General features: G+C 41.2%; 1 protein-coding gene across 1 annotated transcript; it reads left to right on the top strand.

The window, feature by feature from the left end:
• The first annotated feature begins 774 nt into the window (after window positions 1-774).
• Window positions 775-19,456, top strand: ehd1a (EH-domain containing 1a). Its single transcript, XM_037780389.1, has 6 exons — window positions 775-1,552; window positions 8,811-8,908; window positions 14,726-14,967; window positions 15,520-15,690; window positions 17,536-17,700; window positions 18,305-19,456. Exons 1-6 carry the CDS (start codon window positions 1,164-1,166, stop codon window positions 18,848-18,850), a joined length of 1,611 nt encoding a protein of 536 aa, XP_037636317.1. The 5' UTR covers window positions 775-1,163; the 3' UTR covers window positions 18,851-19,456.
• Window positions 19,457-19,495: the final 39 nt, after the last annotated feature.

The following is a 19,495-nucleotide window of genomic DNA, read 5'->3' as shown; positions in this document are numbered from 1 at the left end:
ATCTTATTGTGAATATCTGTGACTGATATAGCCATTTGACATTAAAACCAAAACCACATATGAATATGAACCCAACATTTCATGTTAAAGGTAAAAATGTTACTGCTCAGCAGGTGTGAATGTGTAACTGTGTGAATGAAATTGTGTTGCCCATTCTGAGCCCATTCAATAAATCCCCTTTAGTGACCCACCTAGAACCCACTTGGTTAGCGGGACCAACTTAGTTGATCCAAGTGGGCCCCATAAGATGCCCATTTTGGGCCCATAAACCCACTTGGTACCCAGGTACCCCCAGCATAACCCATGTTATGTTTTTTTATTATTATTATTATGGTTATCCATTTTCAAAGTCTGATCTAAATTATTTTCTATTGTTATTATTTATTTATTTTTCTATTTATTTTGGACGACCCACTTTGTACATTTCTTTTTATCTTTTCTGTTTTTAATGCAGAAAAAACTACAGAGTTTTAGTCTTTTTATCACTTCATGTGTACTTTATATTTTTGTAGATAAATGTTACTGTGTGTATATACACACTATATATTTACTGTAATTACTTTGATATTTATACTTCAGTTTATTTACTTTTTTCCTGTCTGAAAACAGGAAACCAAACCATGTTGGCTGGGATATCTATTATTGTAAATACACCGCCCTAATACAGATGGAATTTAAAGCTGGGAGCATGTTTCATATTAATCGACTGGCTGGCGTCCTTTCACGCTTTTATTGTGAAATATGTGTATTTCCGGTATGAGCGTGCCAGCCAGCCAGGAGCGGGGTTCAACTGACAGACGGTTGCTAAGCGAGTTAGCCGTTAACCGTTATGAGCAGTTGTTACGGTTACTAGTCACACCTCTGTAGTATTACACGGTATCTATCCGCGTAGAGCTCCGTGTTTGTGGCGGAAAATAGTTGACTATCTTCGGTTCAGCTGAAGAGGGAGTCCTCCCTGTGAATGAGTGACTCACAGTAGGCTAGCTAAGAGAGAAAGAGGAGGAAGAGGAGGAGGAGGGTGGAGACAAAAACTTCCACAGACCTCGCCCAGCCCAGCCGTTGCTTCACTCCAGCAGGCAGCTACTCTCTTGACGGTGGAGGAGAGATCCACACCACTAACATACACATCATACTGACACACACCGTGTCAAACTAAAGCCACCATGTTCAGGAAGAACTTGAAGAAGGACCCGGAGCTGTTCAACAACGTGTCGGAGGGTCTGCGGCGGCTCTACCGGACCAAGCTGTTCCCGCTGGAGGACGCGTATCGGTTCCACGACTTCCACTCCCCCGCACTGGAGGATGCCGACTTCGACAACAAGCCCATGGTGCTCCTGGTGGGCCAGTACTCCACCGGGAAGACCACCTTCATCCGGCACCTCATGGAGCAGGACTTCCCCGGGATGCGGATTGGCCCCGAGCCCACCACGGACTCGTTCATCGCGGTGATGCACGGCGATCAGGACGGGGTGATACCGGGTAACGCGCTGGTGGTCGACCCCAAGAAGCCCTTCCGCAAACTCAACGCCTTTGGCAACGCGTTTCTGAACAGGTAACAAAGTCCAGAGTAATGAGCTTACACTGCAGCAATGTGAAAAATGTGGTACACTAGGATTACAGGAACAGTTAGAGACTTACAATCATGTATTCATGGGGTGATTGAAATGCAAAATGTCATGTCAAAGTCATGCCTGTCCTTGCATTGTCATTAGCTCACACAGCTGTGTGTTAAGAACCGCGTCATAACAGCACATCATCATCATCATCATTTAAATGGCCTCACTACATGTCCTTACATGCAGGTAAATTCACAGTATGCTGTTGCACAATGTTCCCAGCTGTGTGAAAGTTTCCCCACTTTCGTTATCCTGAGACGTGTTTAGTGTCAATAACTATGTGTGTATGGCAAAGCAAAAGGACAGGAAGGTGCTTTCCAACATTCACTTTGGTTAAATCCTGCCAGTTAAAGGGGCTCTATGTAAGAATCAGAAATTGCTTGTTAACAGTGACACCTGTGGCCGTTAAGTCCAACGACAGTCAGCGTCCTGTTGCTCGCTCTCGCACTACGTAGACGTGAGCATCAGAACGTGATTGACAGCTAAAACCACAATATCACTATATATTTCACATGCTTGGCAGTAATGTTAGCTTACCAAAAGATAAGATAAGATAAGGTATTCCATTATAAGTCCTGTAGTGGGGACATTTTCAGTGTACAGCAGCAAAGGGGATAGAGCTAAACAAAGTGTAACAAAATATGAACCATTTAAATAGAAGGAAGTATAAAAATAGGAGCTGTATATACAGTATTGACAATAAACAGACTATTAACAAAATTGCACAAGTGGAAAAATTATATTGAACAGTGAGAATGAATGAATGAATGAATGACTGAATGAATGAAATTCCACTTGAAAATATCAGGTTATTGACAGTTTTTGTTGTGTAAGTGTAAGTGGTCTACTGGGAGCAGTGCTGGTTGTGGAGTCTGACAGCTGTAGGAAGGAAGGACCTGCCAATGAAGGTCCCTCAATGACTCGAAGGCCTGGCCGATGTTGATCCTAGTTTCCCCCCCCCCGACATCGGTTACATTCCTGTTTTGCAAGACGGGCTTCACTAGATATAACTTTGTTTTTTGTGTGCTTCCGTGGAGTTTGTGTTGTGGTGGGGGCTGGTTGTTTGTTGGCGTTAGTGGACTCCATTTCTAATGTTAGCTGTGGTTGCACTGTTAGCCCTGAAGGCACACGCAAGCTTGCATGACGTCACATCCGTTGGATTATACTGGAAAACCATTCTTCACATGAAAAGCAGTGTACAAGTCTCGGAAGGTCTCATTTCTTAGGTTAGGGTACAACCTGTTCACACATTGGCAATGATTAAAAAACATTTATACGAGTAAAACTTAGATACAGTCCCTTTAACATTGTACCTTGCCCTTCTTCAGGCACTTCTTACTTAAAGCACCTGGCGGAGCCACTGGTGGTGACAGATCGTTTTGTCCCAAAGTCACAGAGTGGCCCCTTTAACATAGAGACATGTGAAAGTGTTGCTAGGCAACAAGCTGACCTTGTCGCACCCTCGAATGTAGGTGCCATAAGTTTCATACCCCTTGGTCATATAAATGTTGCCTCATCAGTAGAAGCCGACAAGCCAACCCACTCCCTGTGTGTAGGCCTTATGAAATCTTATCACAAAGGTTTAAAGGTTTTTGGTGTGACTGTCTGTCTTCTTATTGTTCACAGTTGAGTCAGCAGTTGTTTCACTAAGTCATTCAGCTCTTAGCTTGTAGATTCAGAGTAAACCTAGAACATTTCTCAAAGTTTTATGAATCACTCAGTGACACTTAAACCTGGTATTCAGCCTGACGTTAAAGTCTGATGTAAAAACGTCCTCATGGCAAGAACTCACATGACTAAGAAGTATTGCTCAGGTGGGGCGTTAACTAATAGAGTGCTCCAGGGATGACGTATTTTTGTAGGTCAACCAGGAAGTTGGCATCTCCCTGGGTTCCCTTGACAAAAAGCCAATGGAATTTTTCCATTGGGGGTATTTACTGATTATTGATGTATTTTATGTTGTAGAACAAAACTTGAACCACAGACCTTATTTCAAGCCTCTAACTAAAAACCCATTCAAAAAACTCTCTCATTCTAGTAGCACTATTAATGCAAGATGAGAATGGTAAAAAAAAAAATTGGAAAGGATAGAAAACAGCAAAATAAAAGCAGAAGAGAAAGTGAAACAAATGAATAGTATAGAGGGAAAACTCAGAGTGGAAGGTGAGACTGCACAAGCCAGGTACTATGAGTCAGAGCCAGCATGACGATGCTTGCTTAATCCAATCTTTGTGTGTGGATTTGTGATGACATTAGGTGGCTGACATCCAGTTATTGATGGTGTAATTTCCTGTAGAGGATGTGGGTATATCCCCTCTCTTCCCAGTGTGGTGGTGTCACCCTGCACAGGAATAGCCAGCCAAACAGATGGACAAATAATACACAAATGACTAACCTGTCTTAATCTTAATCTCTTATTAACTTCAGATGATCGGGTGGGTTGTGTAGCCATATTTACAAAAAACTCAAGTTGACACTTCCCCAGTTAAACCTATTTCCTATTGTCCATTGAGATCACTTCCTTCAATTATGTGAAGTGTTTGCTTTATCTTGCATGAGTGCAAATGTCTGCCAAACAGCATCAGTCAAACTCTAAAAAGTGAATTTAGATAACATTTTAAAATAGAGGGGTGTTGGACCTCACGGGCCACCATTCACCCCTCTGCAGTTTATTACAGACTTGAGGGGAAACCAGATAAGATTGTGTACAAACAAAGGCTATTGTCCATTGTAGCATCATTTGTCAAAATGTTGGACGCGATCCTGTCATATCACGGGACTTGTGGTTCTCTTTGAATTCAGGCCTGAGTGGCCTTCATTTGTTTAGGGGAAAGCTCACATGCTCATACGCAACATAATGTGTGTATGACAATAACAGGCGCGTGACCTTTTTTGAACAGCTCTGTGTATGTGTAGGCCTTAAACATAATTAATCAGTTGTGATGGCACACAGCCCAGAACAGGCCTACTATTGATAAAAAGCCTGTCAAGAACCAGATCCAGACTAACATTTGGATCTGGACTGCTTTTGGCTCAGACTCTGCCAGCTTTCCACTTTCCTTTTGAGGAGGCCAAAAGTATTTGGATTTTGAAGTATTTTTGGCCTTCAGCTGCTGGTTGACTGAATGTGTTTTGATTCATAGAAGTAGGTAGATGTAGACATCAAGGATTAGTTAATTGACTGATTTTAAGGTGGAGGAGAAAATAGTATGTCATAGGAGCACAAACGGCCTTGCTCAGCGTGATGGCAGTTCCACGGTGTTAGCTCTTTAACCATAGTCATTCAACCTGCAGGTTAGCCTTTAACTACTAGCCTTGGTTGGGACTTACCCCTCAATATAATCAGTTATTTATGAAGAGAGTAAACAGAAATCACTGATGTGATCCCCCACGCCTACAGTTTGGATTTGGCAAACCCAAAAGCTAGTGGCTGGCTACTAGCTTGCCATTTTTTACAGTATTTCCATTATTTCTATTTGGAGCAGCCTGGTTTCACATTGTGTCCCTCTGCATGTGCATCTCATTTGTACTAAATCCTAAACATTTCCTTAAAAGTAACTCCAGATAAACCTGCTTATTTTTTTCAGCTCTTACTTCCTTTTAGTTAAAATACCACTGCAGTCAGAGGGCCTCAGTGTGTTTGTGCTCTCTGTAAGCCATTACTCAGTAAAAACCAGAGTCAGCAAAGTTTAAGTTCCGCACTGGCCCACCCTGGCCTACACTGTCCCGCTCCGTCCTGTCCTGCTCATGGCCTTTTATCCAGGACACTGACTCTGCACTTTATTCAGATAGGGGTTGACACATGCACAGCCTTACAGAGCACATAAACAAATACACATGTAGGTATAGATATATATGACATAGAGATATTTTATTCACACACACAAGTCAAGATTTTAGAGGAAGTAAACATGGGAAAGTGACACAGTTGTAACAACCCTGTCCACATCCTTAGTGCTAGTGACAGCCGCCCTGTTTCCTCTTCTCTATGGGAAGTTGAAGGTTACATTGTGAGGTAAGGTCATTGGTCAAGAGGTCTGATGTGGATCATTAACTAGGTGTTGGAAAGAAAAATGACTCACCTATGTATTTTTACAATTTTGAAATTGATTTTTTAATGCCATAATCAATATATTTGCTTTTATTGTTGTAGTCAGAGTAACGTGACATCATATCCGTTCTGTATCCGCCAACCAAAACAAATCGTAGTCAGAGAGCCGAAACGAGAAAGTAGAAAACGGCGGAGGATCCGCATGGATACGACCGGCACTCTCACATGTTAAATCCAACGTGGTAAACACTACACATACAGTAAAGTATGGAAACACTTTGGGTTTCACACATTACCAGGAAAAGCAGAGCTAGACATCATGGCTAAAGCTGCATGCTAACTCTGGCATGGACAGCTAATTTTATCGTATTGCGGTAACATGCGGACAAGCCGTCACTCGCATTTCCGTGATCAAATCAGCCGATGCTACAACTGTAGAGCACCTGTATACTGACATTTATGTTAAATACATTCAAACAGCCCCGATGGAGCTGACCATGGCTGTATAAAGAGCACAGAGCTGACGGGAAAGCTAGCGACTGACTTGGCGAAGTTAACGGAAGTATACACGTGTGATTATGTCCGGTTTTCAAGATAAGGTGTTGACAAAGGGAACTGTATATACAAAATAGATAAATGGAAATACAATTGATTGGATTATATTCACCAGAAGTATAAAACATTACATTTCCCTAATAAATTAGATAGAAAATACCACTAATTTTTGAGGGAAATGTCTTTATTCTTTGAATTTTGGGTTGATGGAAAAAATGTAATAAATAATGCCTGACAATGACTGATATATTTGACTTCAGGACATCTCTGACTACATATATGCTGAATATCAAACATTTTTAATGTATTTATTTAAGTATTTTCCAAAGTAAAAGTTCCTAGAAGTGTATGACTCAACTTTTTCTCATGGTCTCATAGTGGTAAAAAAGTTAAGAAAAATCACAATACTTGTAGAACCGCAATACTTAAAAATCGGCACCCACATATCGTGATAGTATCGAATCGGGAGATAGGTGTATCGTCCCAGCCCTACTATTAACCCAGGTCTTCATGCCAGGGCCGCAGCCTCACAGAGAAGATGAGTTTCTCACTTTCTCGAGACATAATTAAACAGCGAAGCATCTCAGATAGCTCGGGGCCCCTGTGCCTGGTAGGGTCCTGTGCTTCTGAGAATTCCAGCTTGAGTTCATCGGAGCATTTTTTCCTACAGTGCTCTGTGTGGAAAATGTCGGGATAGATAGTTAAATGGAAGACATGCGCCAAAATTCCAACTGGATATCATACGGCATCAGCTTTGACAGGGAGTGGAAAAAAACTGTTTGTTATCTTTGGAAGTCACTGTTATTGTAATGTTATAGCATGCATTGGATCTATATGTAAGAAGCCTACCTCTCATATTTCTTTGACTTGTTCATTGTCCTTGGATTTTCCTTTTTCCTCCCTATGTGTGGTATGTTAGGGTTTGTGGTTGGTGAGTGTGTGTGTGTGTGTGTCTGCCCTCAGTGTGGTTGCAGCTGGAATGTAAAAGCACAGTTCTCCCGGTCTTATGACCCGGTGCCTCTGAGCTCATGTTGAGAGTATCGGTTCAGACTGAGTGAGAGGGCAGCAGAGCGAGGAGTAGTACTCTGAGCTGTGGGGTGTCTTTAACAATCCCCTTCTTTGTCCTGAGTGGGACACCATGGGTTTATGCAAAACCTCTCATCCTCTCACGCTTTATAGTGTGTATATCTGTCTGTGTTTGTGTGAGTCGATTTCTGTTGGAGAGCAACACTCCCCTTTCAAGTTTAAACCTCAGTGTTCCAGCTTAAAGGAGACCATTGTGTAGTGAATGATGTTGCATTGGAAATGACTCAGGCCTACAATTCATAACTTAATAATGTATTGTCCCAGTGTTTCCCTAACATTCCTACATCAATGGTAACCTCCTACAAGGGACTTCCCCCACTGTATGGAAAATCTGAATCATGTAGTCTCACTGTTATTGCAGGAAAATATCCAAAGAACCAGAGTGTCAACTAGAGCTGAAACAATTAGTCGATTAATCAATTAGTCAACCAATAGAAAATTAATTGGCAACTATTTTGATAATTGATTGATAATTTAAGTAATTTTTCAAGCACAACTGCCAAATGTTCATTGGTTCCATCTTTTTAATATTGAGGATTTGCTGCTTTTCTTTCTCTTATGTGATAGTTAACTGAATATCTTAGATTGTTTTACTCCTGGTCAGACAAAACAAGCAAATTGAAGACATCACTCTGGACCTTAGGAAATTATGGCCATTATGTCATTTTACAGACCAAATGATTCATCATTAATATAGAAAATTAATAGGCAGATAAATCGATACTGTAATTAGAATAGGGCTGCAACGAACATTTTCATTGTCGATTAATCTGTTGATTATTTTCTCGATTAATTGATTAGTTGTTTGGTATATAAAATGTCAGAAAGTGGTGAAAAATATCGATCAGTGTTTCCCAAAGCCCAAGATGACATCCTCAAATGTCTTGTTTTGTCCACAACTCAAAGATAACCAGTTTAGTGTCATAGAGAAGTGAAGAAAAAAGTACTCAAACTGATTAATCGATTATCAAAATAGTGGGCGATTAATTTAAAAGTTGACAACTAATCGATTAATTGTTGCAGCTCTAAATTTGAATTATTGTTAGTTGCAGCCCTAGTGTCAAGGTCAATCAAACTACAGGCTTCAAATGTGCTGTGTGGAAAAACTCTGGTACTTTGACATTATTATTTTAAAATCTACCCACTGTCATTAACGTATTATATAAATGTGAACATTGTTTAACTGCAAGAACTTCTGAAAATGGCCTAGTGGCAGCTGCTACTTTGTGTTTTAGCTGTGTTTTTTTCCAGCAAGGGTGTATTCAACTAACGTTAGTGCCTGAGAGCATGAAGGTTGTTACTGAAAAGCTCCAGAATAATGTCTGTTTAATGCTAAGCTTATGTATAAACACTCTGACCCAACTGGTTTTTGTGTCTCTCCCACCCTCCCCCTCTACCCCTATGCCTCATACTCTTGATCCTATCTTTCTTTCTACTCCCTTTTACTTTCTTTTTCTCCCACCTGCACTCTGCCCTCTCTCGTTACTGTATTTTCTTGGCAGGTTCATGTGTGCCCAGATGCCTAACGCCGTCCTGGAGAGCATCAGTATCATCGATACTCCTGGAATCCTGTCCGGAGAGAAACAGAGGATAAGCAGAGGTCTGTCTTACGTAAACACCCACACTTAACCCACTCTCTCACTCACCTAGTCGCTATTACTATTTAACAGAGCCTTGCCCTCTCTGCTCAATCACCCTGAAATACCGCAATCGCATGCATACAAAATCCACCCACAGGAAGTCAGTACAAATATGAAAAGGAAACATGCTCAGGTGACCTACATACCTTTCCTTTCCTTAAGTCTGGTATGTCTGTTTGGCATTGCGATCTACAAAGACAACTGTAGCAGTCCAGCACATAGTGTATTTAACAAACCTGTACCTGTATTTAACGCCTAACGCCCTCAGGTCAAAGCGTTTACCAAATAGTCATGTAAACCTGATGGAGGCCTTCACAGCTTGGCGGTAGCAAGGAAAGGGTGCGAAGCACTTTGAAGTTCATTTCCTGTCTCTGTACCTGTGGTTTTGTACGGCACGCTCCTCTTTCACATCCTTCCTTCTTTTTTGTTTTTCTTTCTTTCTGTTTTTCAGATCGGCCCGTGGCCAGGTTTATGTTAAATGAACAACAATAATCGAAAACATTTCCTCTATGTAGCTGTGAGCCCTCTCTGTTTGTCCTGTGCTTGTATCATTTATCACTTTATGTCGGAGTCATTTCCCTGCGCTCTGTGGAAATAAATCAATTCATATTTTTATCCATTTGTCCAACAATTCTGTGACCTACAGGGTCTCTTCAGAATTGCCACATACACAGTTTTCCTTTTACTTTTGATGATACGACAGAACACAGGCAGAAGATGACAGTGCAGCTGAACACAGCTTCTGCTTTTTCTACCTGATTCGAGCCCCTTTAAGAGGAAGCACACATACAAGAGTTTTTGTGTACTCTAGGGAAAGGATGTGGAGTAAAACGGCAAACATAGCAGAGAGTTTCCCAAGAATGCCCCCCCCCCCCCCCCCCCCCCCCCCCCCCCCCACTCCCCCACCACCACCACCCCCTCAGAGAGCTGATACACAGTCAGTAAATCTGCTCTTTATTGTTGAGTTGGATTTCCCACGACACACAGCAAGAAGGAAGAGAGAGAATAAATATTTAGCGTTGAGTTTAAATGACAATCAACAGAAAATTAATCTGCAACTATTTACAGTATTGAAGAGCCAAATGTTCTTTGGTTATAGCTTCTCCATATGAGGATTTACTGCTTTTCTCTGTTTGTTGGAAGCACACAACAAGCAATTTGAAGACATTACTTTGGGCTTTAGGACATTTTTATGAGCAATTTTTCACTGTTTTCTGACATTTCATGGATCAAACCATTTATCAATTAACAGAGAAAATTCTCATCAGATTAACTGGTAATAAAAATAGTAGGGCTGTCAAAGTAATGCGATAATGATAATAATCCATAATGATAATAATAACGCCACTAATTTCTTTAACACATTAATAAAATTGATCTTTTGGAGGTTGTAGCGGGCTCACTTTTAGCTAGAGAGAAGATACTGGCATCATATGAAACTAGAAAAACCTAATGAATCCATCAGTATCAACCATGTCATACTAGCTTGTCGCGAAGAAGGCTAAATACCACACCAAACGTGCACTAAATTTTAGCGAGGATAAAACTGGCATGGCCATTTTCAAAGGGGTCCCTTGACCTCTGACCTCAAGATACTGTATGTGAATGTAAATGGGTTCTATGGGTACCCACGAGTCTCCCCTTTACAGACATGCCCACATGCAGTTTTGGGGCAAGTCATAGTGAAGTCAGCACACTGACACACTGACAGCAGAAGGAGAGACAGAGAGTACGGATCGTTGGCACTGAAAAGGCCAAACAAGCGACAGTAAACATACAGTACAAGCGTAAAGTAGTGCCATCTGATAAGAAAGAACAGGAAGTGTCTGTATGAATGAAAAGATTGTCTCATGTCAAGGTGACCCTCTTCAAAAAGAAACGCAATCTGATACCTCATACCTCAGTTTTATTTCATACATACTTACATCCTTACGAGAACAGAACAGAAAGACACATACACTCTCTCTCTTTCTCAAACCTACGCACACACACACACACACACACACACACACAGCGGTTATCCTCTTAACTGTTTCTACATAAACACAGATACTAAACTGTACTACCCAGACATACTGTACTCACTGTGTCATATATAAACAGGACTGATTGTGCAGCTGAGGTGTGACGGGCGTGTGTGTGTGTGTGTGTGTGTTTGAGTGTGTCAGTACAGCCAGCTTTATACTCAGAAACAATGAATTTGTGTTTTCCATTCATCAACGCTTTGTTATTGCATAATGCTTTGATTATGAATTCTTTTTTGATGAGGTCAGCATGTAAGAGGTTGTTCCTCAGTAAAGTGTCGAAAACTATAACGAAACTGTGATTTTGCAGAACTGCTTGGCATCTTTCCCATAGTTGTTGCTGATGACTTGACATGGATAATGACACGTTTATTACTATTCAGCAAATTTAGCTGACAGGAAGAAAAAAAAGATTTGTCAGAAGCTAAGTTGAACCTTAGAACTTGTGGCCATAATGTATCCTTGTAGCTTTGTTTTAAGGAGTAGTTTTTGGGAAACACATATTCACCTTCTTGCTCAGAGTTAGATTAGAAGTTAAATACCACTCTCATGTCTGTACGCTAAATATGATGCTACCTGGCAGAACCTGGTTAGCTTAGCTTAGCATAAAGGCTGGAAACAGGGGGAAACAGCTAGCCATGTTCTGTCCAAAGGTAACTAAATCAAGTAAAAATAAAGCTCACTAATTATCTTGTTATATCTTGTTTGTTTACTATGTATAAAAACTGAAGTGTAGAAACAACAAGTTGTGTTTTTATGTGCCGAACTATTCCTTTAAGAGATGAAACTATTGGTCACTTAATTGATTAGTTGATCATCCGAAAATTAATCGGCAACTATTTTGATAATTGATTGATCGTTTAAGTCATTTTTCAAGCAAAGATGCTAAATCTTTGAATCTTTATACAATGACAGTTTTCCTAAAATTAGATTTAAAAAATCGCAGTATATTGCCTTGCTTACAGTATGGCAAAATATCGCAATATTGAATCGTAACCTCTGTATCATGATAAGTATCGTATCGCCAGATTCTTTTATATTTTTATATATATATTTACATATATTTGTATTTAAGAATTTATTTATTTATTCATTCATTCATTCATTCTTCAGTCTAGAGAAGGTAAAAAGGAATAGTGAAAATTGTCCATCTCAATTTCACAGTGTATAAAGGGATGTTTTTTTGTTTTGTTTTTGTATGTATTAAACAAACAAGATATAACATGTTAATGGTAGGTGGATTATCTTGCCTCCGGACAGAGCTAGGTTAAGTGTTTCCCCCCTATCTCCAGCCTTTATGCAAAGCTAAGCTAACCAGCCCCAGGCTGTAGCTTCATATTTACTGTGCTGACATGACAATGGTATTGATCGATTTTCTCAACTAACTCTCGTCTTTCCCAAAATACCAAACTATTCATTTATTTATCCATGAGATTTGAATGAAACTGTGTTTTCTAATATGACCACATTTTGGATTTTTCAACAAGACAAACAACTCTACAGCCTAATCTTCCCACTTTGCTGCTCTCTGTCAATATTTGGCCAATGAATACATGGGTGTGACCCTGTATGTCGTCTAAACACATGCTAGAGACACAGCAGTTGTCGATGCTATGTGCTATAAGTAAGTCTAAGCTTGAGCAGCTGTCCCTCTGTCTGATTCCCTGACCCGTGTGTTAAAAACAGACTTGAGAGAGAATGAGCAAAAGTCCTCGGCTGGCTCCCACAGGGATCTTGAACTTTAAATATTCCCCTTTTATCCCCCCCCCTCTGCTTTCACATGTCGTCATGCGCAAAAACAGGCACAAACAGGCACAAACTCCTTTTTGTTGAAGGTGTCCCTCCTCTATGTCCATCTCTTATTACATTCATTTTTGTCTTTCACTTTTACTTTTACTTACCCTTTCTCTCTCTCATTTTTTATCTATCTACATCACAGTTTTGTCCATCTACTGTATCTCCGTGTCTCTCTGTTGTATACATGTGCATAGACACAGACAAAAGCCAGCTATGTTGGAATGCATGTGCAGCAGATCTGCCGCTGATTGTGCGACAGCCGAGATGAGCTTTTAGAGCAACTGCATTCTTCTCTGATCAGATGACACACGGACGCTAATCAGAACCATAATTCCCTCTTCCTCACTCCCTCCTCGGCTCCTCGAGGCAAAGCTCAGTGAAAAAGTCTCATTTTTTGTAATTTGATTTAGCCCTCTTGTTTCCTAAATAACCAAAGGAAGTGAATAGTGCAGTGAGTTTCTGTACTCCAGCTCAGGCGTGACACTTTTTGGTGTTATCGACATCAACGGCACTGCATAGCATGATATTTTAACACTTATATATCCGGTCTATCTCAAACGTTTGCTTTTTTGCTTCCTCTTTTTTCTTCCATTACAATTGGGCTTGTTTCTTATGAGGCACATTGCTGAAAACTGTCTTTGATAAGGTCATTTCAATCCTAATACATTTTCCAGAAGGACTTCAAACTGTCTTTACCTTCATACGCCTCTCCTGCTGTCTCAGTAAAGCTAGTTAATAGGTAACCAGGGAGAAACTGTGCTGCCTCTTGACAGCCCTTATCTAAACACTAATGGATCAACATGACTTGGAATATGAACGTAGAATCCACGATAAAACTGCACCCACACACAATTTATTGACTGATTGGAGCCATTGAGCTCTTTGTCAGGTTGAACTCTTGTATTTCTCCACACCAGTATGCTCGGATTTGATAGCAAGATTTTGAATGTGTCTTAGTCACAATTTAAATAAACAAATCGATGTAAGTATTGGCTTCAAAAAATCCTCTTGTACTAAACTTAACTGCCAAATATATTTTAGGCAACAAAGAAATGAGTAGTTGACATGATAATGCAGGCTAAATCTGAATACTACCTGTCCTCACTCACATTGGGCCTCATGCAAGAACATTTTCCTATTCTTGTCTTAACTTTCTTTTACCTTTTTTCGTACAGTGGGCTCGTACGAGTGCGCCACGTTCAGCAAATGATCCTAACTTCAGATAACTGTGTAAATGACCCACGTAAACATGATGAATGCCACCTAAATGAGTGCACTTTCATGAGAATTGTAAATTAGCACAATTAATGCCCCAATGATACCATGTAAGGCAACGCGTCCTGCCCCATTTCTCTGTCTCTGCCAATATATCAGCACGCTGTCTAAAGACACGGTCTCTTCCAAAAGGGCCTGACACGCATCCAAAAGAAGTTAATCAGCCATGACGTGCCTGGTTACACTTCCTGTTGACCTTATTATATACAGAGACAAGATTTACCTTCAATTAGTGCATAATTTAAGTTGTTTTGCAGTTTGAGATGTTCATATTGTTGTGCTATACTATAGCATCATTGGCCAATTTAAATTAATGATGACATGATAAGGCTATATGAATACATTTAGAATGATATCATAATTTGAATTGCAGAAAATTGGTGAATGCGACAAGTTCTCCTAAATCACGAGTGGTTCTTGCATGAGGCCCAATGTGTTACAGTAAGGCGGCATCCTTTTGGAAAACTAGTTGTTTCCAGCCTAAATACATACAGTTCATACATTTAATGATATTCTGACCTTGTATCAGTCAGTCAGTTCAGAGTGGGGGAAAAAATCCAATGAACCATCTATAAACAAAGCCAGTAACAGGGCACTAGTGGAAGTCATCAGGGGGAACAACATTGTCAGTGCAGATCCCATCTTTAATCAGCCGGTCTCTCCTCTCTTTGCTCTCTCCAGGTTACGACTTCGCCGCGGTGCTGGAGTGGTTCGCAGAGCGCGTGGACCGCATCATCCTCCTGTTCGACGCCCACAAGCTGGACATCTCGGACGAGTTCTCCGAGGTGATCCGAGCTCTGAAGAACCACGAGGACAAAATGCGCGTGGTGCTGAACAAGGCGGACCAGATCAGCACTCAGCAGCTGATGAGGGTCTACGGAGCGCTGATGTGGTCTTTGGGGAAAATCATCAACACGCCTGAGGTGAGAAGATCTGGGACTGAAATGTTAATGTTTTGAGGGAAAATGTCCGAGGTAATTAAATAGTGACATGTTTTAAGATTATTCCAGCTAATGTTCTCAGTTTGTCATTGTAACAAAAGACACAAGAAAGAACTTGTACTACCTGATATCGTGTGACCTTTGTGAAACTTGTCTTATGATTCTTCCCTGACTGTTTAGTTAATGTTTGATCCGGGGCCATATTCATAAACCGGTCCCAGAGAAACCTTTGGATCATGGAGATAATTATTCATTGACTTTGAGTACTGTGAAGCTGCTCTACCGGATGTGAAGCACAGAACAAATACGTTTTAAAATGTTATTCAATGTCAACCTCACAGTCCTGTATTGCATTGTCACACACACTTTGTCTATTTTGAGTATACATATGTGTTTTTGTGTCTGTTTAAACATTCTAGCCTGATATCAGTGTCATGTTTCTGACTTGTGAAAGACTGTCCTCTGGTATGGGTGTGGGCAGTCAAGTGTAACCTGATGAACAGTGGAGATTAATGGAGGTTACCTCTTTTCTAGGTGGTGCGCGTGTACATCGGGTCGTTCTGGGCCCAGCCCCTGTTGGTCCCGGACAACAGGAAGTTGTTTGAGGCAGAGGAGCAGGACCTGTTCTTGGACATCCAGTCGTTGCCACGTAACGCAGCTCTACGCAAACTCAATGACCTCATCAAACGGGCACGCCTCGCCAAGGTCAGTATTATCAAGACTAAGGCTACGTTCCTAATCACATACTTTTACTTTTACTTTTAGTGCAGCTGCCCTTTCAAAGTATGTACTGCTTCAGTATACATACAATTGGGACATACTACTTTGTCGTAACATTGCACCTTGAACTTTGACCCTCTTGCGTGTTTATCTGATATATTTGATATTTGTCAATGAGCTGTCTTCAGGCTGTCATCTGTCTGTGCTCTCTCTTAGCGGCTCAGTCGATGTGACGTATCTTCCGCTGTGCAGAGGATTGTGGGTCAGAATAGCCAGAAAAGCATGCTGACTTGCATACTGCTAAATGTGACTGGATGCAGTAGGGCATCCTGGTATTTTTGACATACTATGTCATTAGGGACACACTAATCTCTTCTTTTTCTGGCATATTAAATAGTACAGTAATATGGGTATTACTACAGCCATGCTAGTGCTTTGACCTAAAGGTCAAATTCATGTCAATCCATCCAATAGTTCAGGTCAGGACCAGAGTGGTGGTCAGACAGACAGCCATGTTGCTAGAGTGACTAAAAAGCATCTGATTAAAAAGCTGCATTAACACATCTTATTTTCACTCTTGTTCTTTCTCAAGACTACCCCTGTCCTCCAGCCCCACATGAGGGGGATTACACAAAATGTCCTGTTTTATGCAACTTTCTTAGTGTTTAGTTTCTTAACTAACCAAAGGCAGAAGTGAGAACAATTGTTTGTCAGAGCAAGAGGGATTATTTGATGTTTCTGCTATCAGTCTATATGTATATTTGGTAAATTCCCAACTTTAAAAATCCCCCATGAAACACATGAAAATACTCTGATATAGGGTTGCACAATTAATCGAAATTTCATCGCAATTTTCAAATCTCAGTAGTCTCAATATTTATTATAGGCAAAATGTGTGTCAAAATACCATTTTAAAGTAAATATTGTGGTGCTGCAGAGATGTCCTGGCCTACACATCATATTCTACAGACTTCACATCTTTGTTTGGTACAGATCCCCGCAAAAATCTAACCATAATCATTTTAATGTTTTTCAATGAAAATGAGAATAATGTAGTAATGATGTAGAATTATCATTCCTTCTAATACCACAATTCATATCACAATTGCAATATCAGTCAAAGTAATCTCAATAAGATATTTTTTCAAAATAGTTCAGCCCTACTTTGATAGGTTTGATTAAATATATTGATAAATAAATATTCTTAAAATTACATCTAATCCTTCTGCCTCTGTCTCATTAGAAAATCCAACATCTATAAATACGCAAATATATATATAGTTTTTTTAAAGGTAAACTGTTGGACACAAAATGTTTCTTACTCCACTCAGTCCTCATTCTCAGTGCATGTGTTTCCACATCATAGCTGCATGCTGGACCATGATTGGCTTCCAGACTAGTTGTGATGTCACAAAATTGTACAAACAACGTGTTGAACTTAGATCTAAAGTGAGCACAGAGAAAACTTTAGCAGATGAATGTGAAAACAGACTTCTAGTGTCAAACTCAGCTCAGTGAAACTCAAACATCCAAGTGAAGTAACAATAAGCTAAACACATTTTTGAGTGAGAGAGAGAGTTATCTTTTTCTTGGTGGCATCAGAAATCCTCTCATTTAGATGTTCATTTTGTGACGTGTAAAGAGTTAGTGGGGTTTCCAGTCAGGTCTCTCTCCATGTACTTTACTACAGTATCAAATCCATATAGGTTATCTGCCCTTGAACACCAAAACTCAGTTCACTAACTCATTTGTTCATTAATTAGTTTCCACAAAAGCACCGTTCAAAAATCACTGAAAGTAAGTCCGTCCTATTTCCTTTCTGTTGTCCAGGTGCAGGCCTATATTATCAGCTCTCTGAAAAAGGACATGCCGAGTGTGTTTGGAAAGGATTCCAAGAAGAAGGAGCTTATAGCCAACCTGGGAGAGATCTACCATCGGATCGAGAAGGAGCACCAGATCTCACCTGGAGACTTCCCCAAACTGGACAAGATGCAGGTAAGATGTGTGTGTAACACTTAGGGGGATCTATTGGCAGAAATGGAATACTAGAACGTGTTGTTTATATCTACATAGGGAGCGGGTCCTCTCCACGGTGTCCACCATGTTGCACCGCCATGTTTCTACAGTAGCACAGAAAGGACAAACCAAACACTGCTAACTTTTCCTGCTTGGGCCGGAGTCAATAACGTTACTTGCTGCCGTCACTGACGCGTCACCACTCACTTCCCACGTACACACACACACACACTCTACGCACGCTACTCTTACAACAAAAATCCAGCTACCTACACAGTAGACTGTGATGTACCATTCAGTGTTACATATTTGATGAAATAACAACTTTGACTCTATTTGTGGCGTGCTATATAAAGTGTTGGAAACAAACGGTTCAGAGTAGAACGACCTTCCAACCTTCACATCTTTGCCCTTCTTTCCTGCCCCTTGCCCTCCAGGATGGGCCAGGACGGGGATGAGATTTATTCTTCCTGGTTTGTCAGGAAATCCTGCTTCTTGTACGCTACGCCCATTGGTCGCCATTGACGACTGATCTATTTCTATCACCAAATCCTGTTTTCTCTCAACCCCCCCATCCCTTCAGGAGCAGCTCAATGGCCAGGACTTCACTAAGTTCGCACCGCTGAAGCCCAAGCTGCTGGAGGCTGTGGAGGACATGCTGGCCAACGACATCGCCCGTCTTATGGCCTTGGTGCGCCAGGAAGAGGCCGCCATGCCCAGCCAGTCCGTCAAGGGTGGATGCTTTGAGGGAACCATGAGCGGCCCCTTCGGTCACGGCTACGGAGAAGGTGCCAGCGAAGGCATCGACGAGTTGGAGTGGGTGGTGGGCCGCGACAAGCCAACATATGACGAGATCTTCTACACCCTCTCTCCCATCAACGGCAAAGTGTCCGGCGCCGCAGCAAAGAAGGAGATGCTGAAGTCCAAGCTGCCCAACACGGTCCTGGGAAAGATCTGGAAGCTAGCAGACGTGGATCAAGACGGCCTCCTCGACGAAGACGAGTTCGCCCTGGCCAACCACCTCATCAAGGTGAAGCTGGAGGGCCACGAGCTGCCGCCCACGCTGCCTCTACATCTGGTGCCCCCGTCCAAACGCGGCGACCACGACAAAACATCCCTGGATGCCTAAAGGAGGAGGAGAGGGGTTTGGGGGGGGGGCAGCCTTGAGACCAGCCATAACAACGCTTTGCATCAGGAGTCTCCAGACAAAAGTCCAACCACAAGCATGAACAGCATCGTCCTCCATCAAGCTGTGAGTCTCCAGGCTTCCTGACACGCCATGAGGAGGTGTACCTGTGATCTGTTTCACCAGAGAGAGACTGGAGGGGTTTTGGGGGGGGGGGGCACATCCATCTTCATTAGGGGATAATATTTGGGTATCTATTAGAAATAAATATGGAGGGAGGGGGGGGATGATTTGCAAACTGATGAAAGGACATTACCGTATCATGAACTGATGGGTAGTTGGAGGTTGCATGATGGGGCTGAACATGGATTTGTGCATCCTGTGTAAAAGATATCTTCTAAATATACAGTCCATATTATTATATGTTGATCCAAAGAAATATAGTTTTTTTTCCCATTTGGAGAGAGAAAGAGGAAATAAATCAAAACAGCTGTTAGAATTGTTTTATCTATATTTTTGTATTTCCTGACTGTTAGCTTTGACTCTTTCCAAATGCTTCCTTTTTTATTATTTTGCCAGATAAATAAAAAGGAATACTCTACCATCTGACTCGCGGCTATGTGGGTTTTTATTTAATCTTTCTATGAT

The sequence above is a fragment of the Sebastes umbrosus genome, chromosome 9, assembly GCF_015220745.1.
Source record: "Sebastes umbrosus isolate fSebUmb1 chromosome 9, fSebUmb1.pri, whole genome shotgun sequence".
Lineage (NCBI taxonomy): Eukaryota > Metazoa > Chordata > Actinopteri > Perciformes > Sebastidae > Sebastes > Sebastes umbrosus.
Note: the sequence above shows the minus strand (reverse complement) of the source record. Positions and strands in the feature narration are given on the sequence as shown.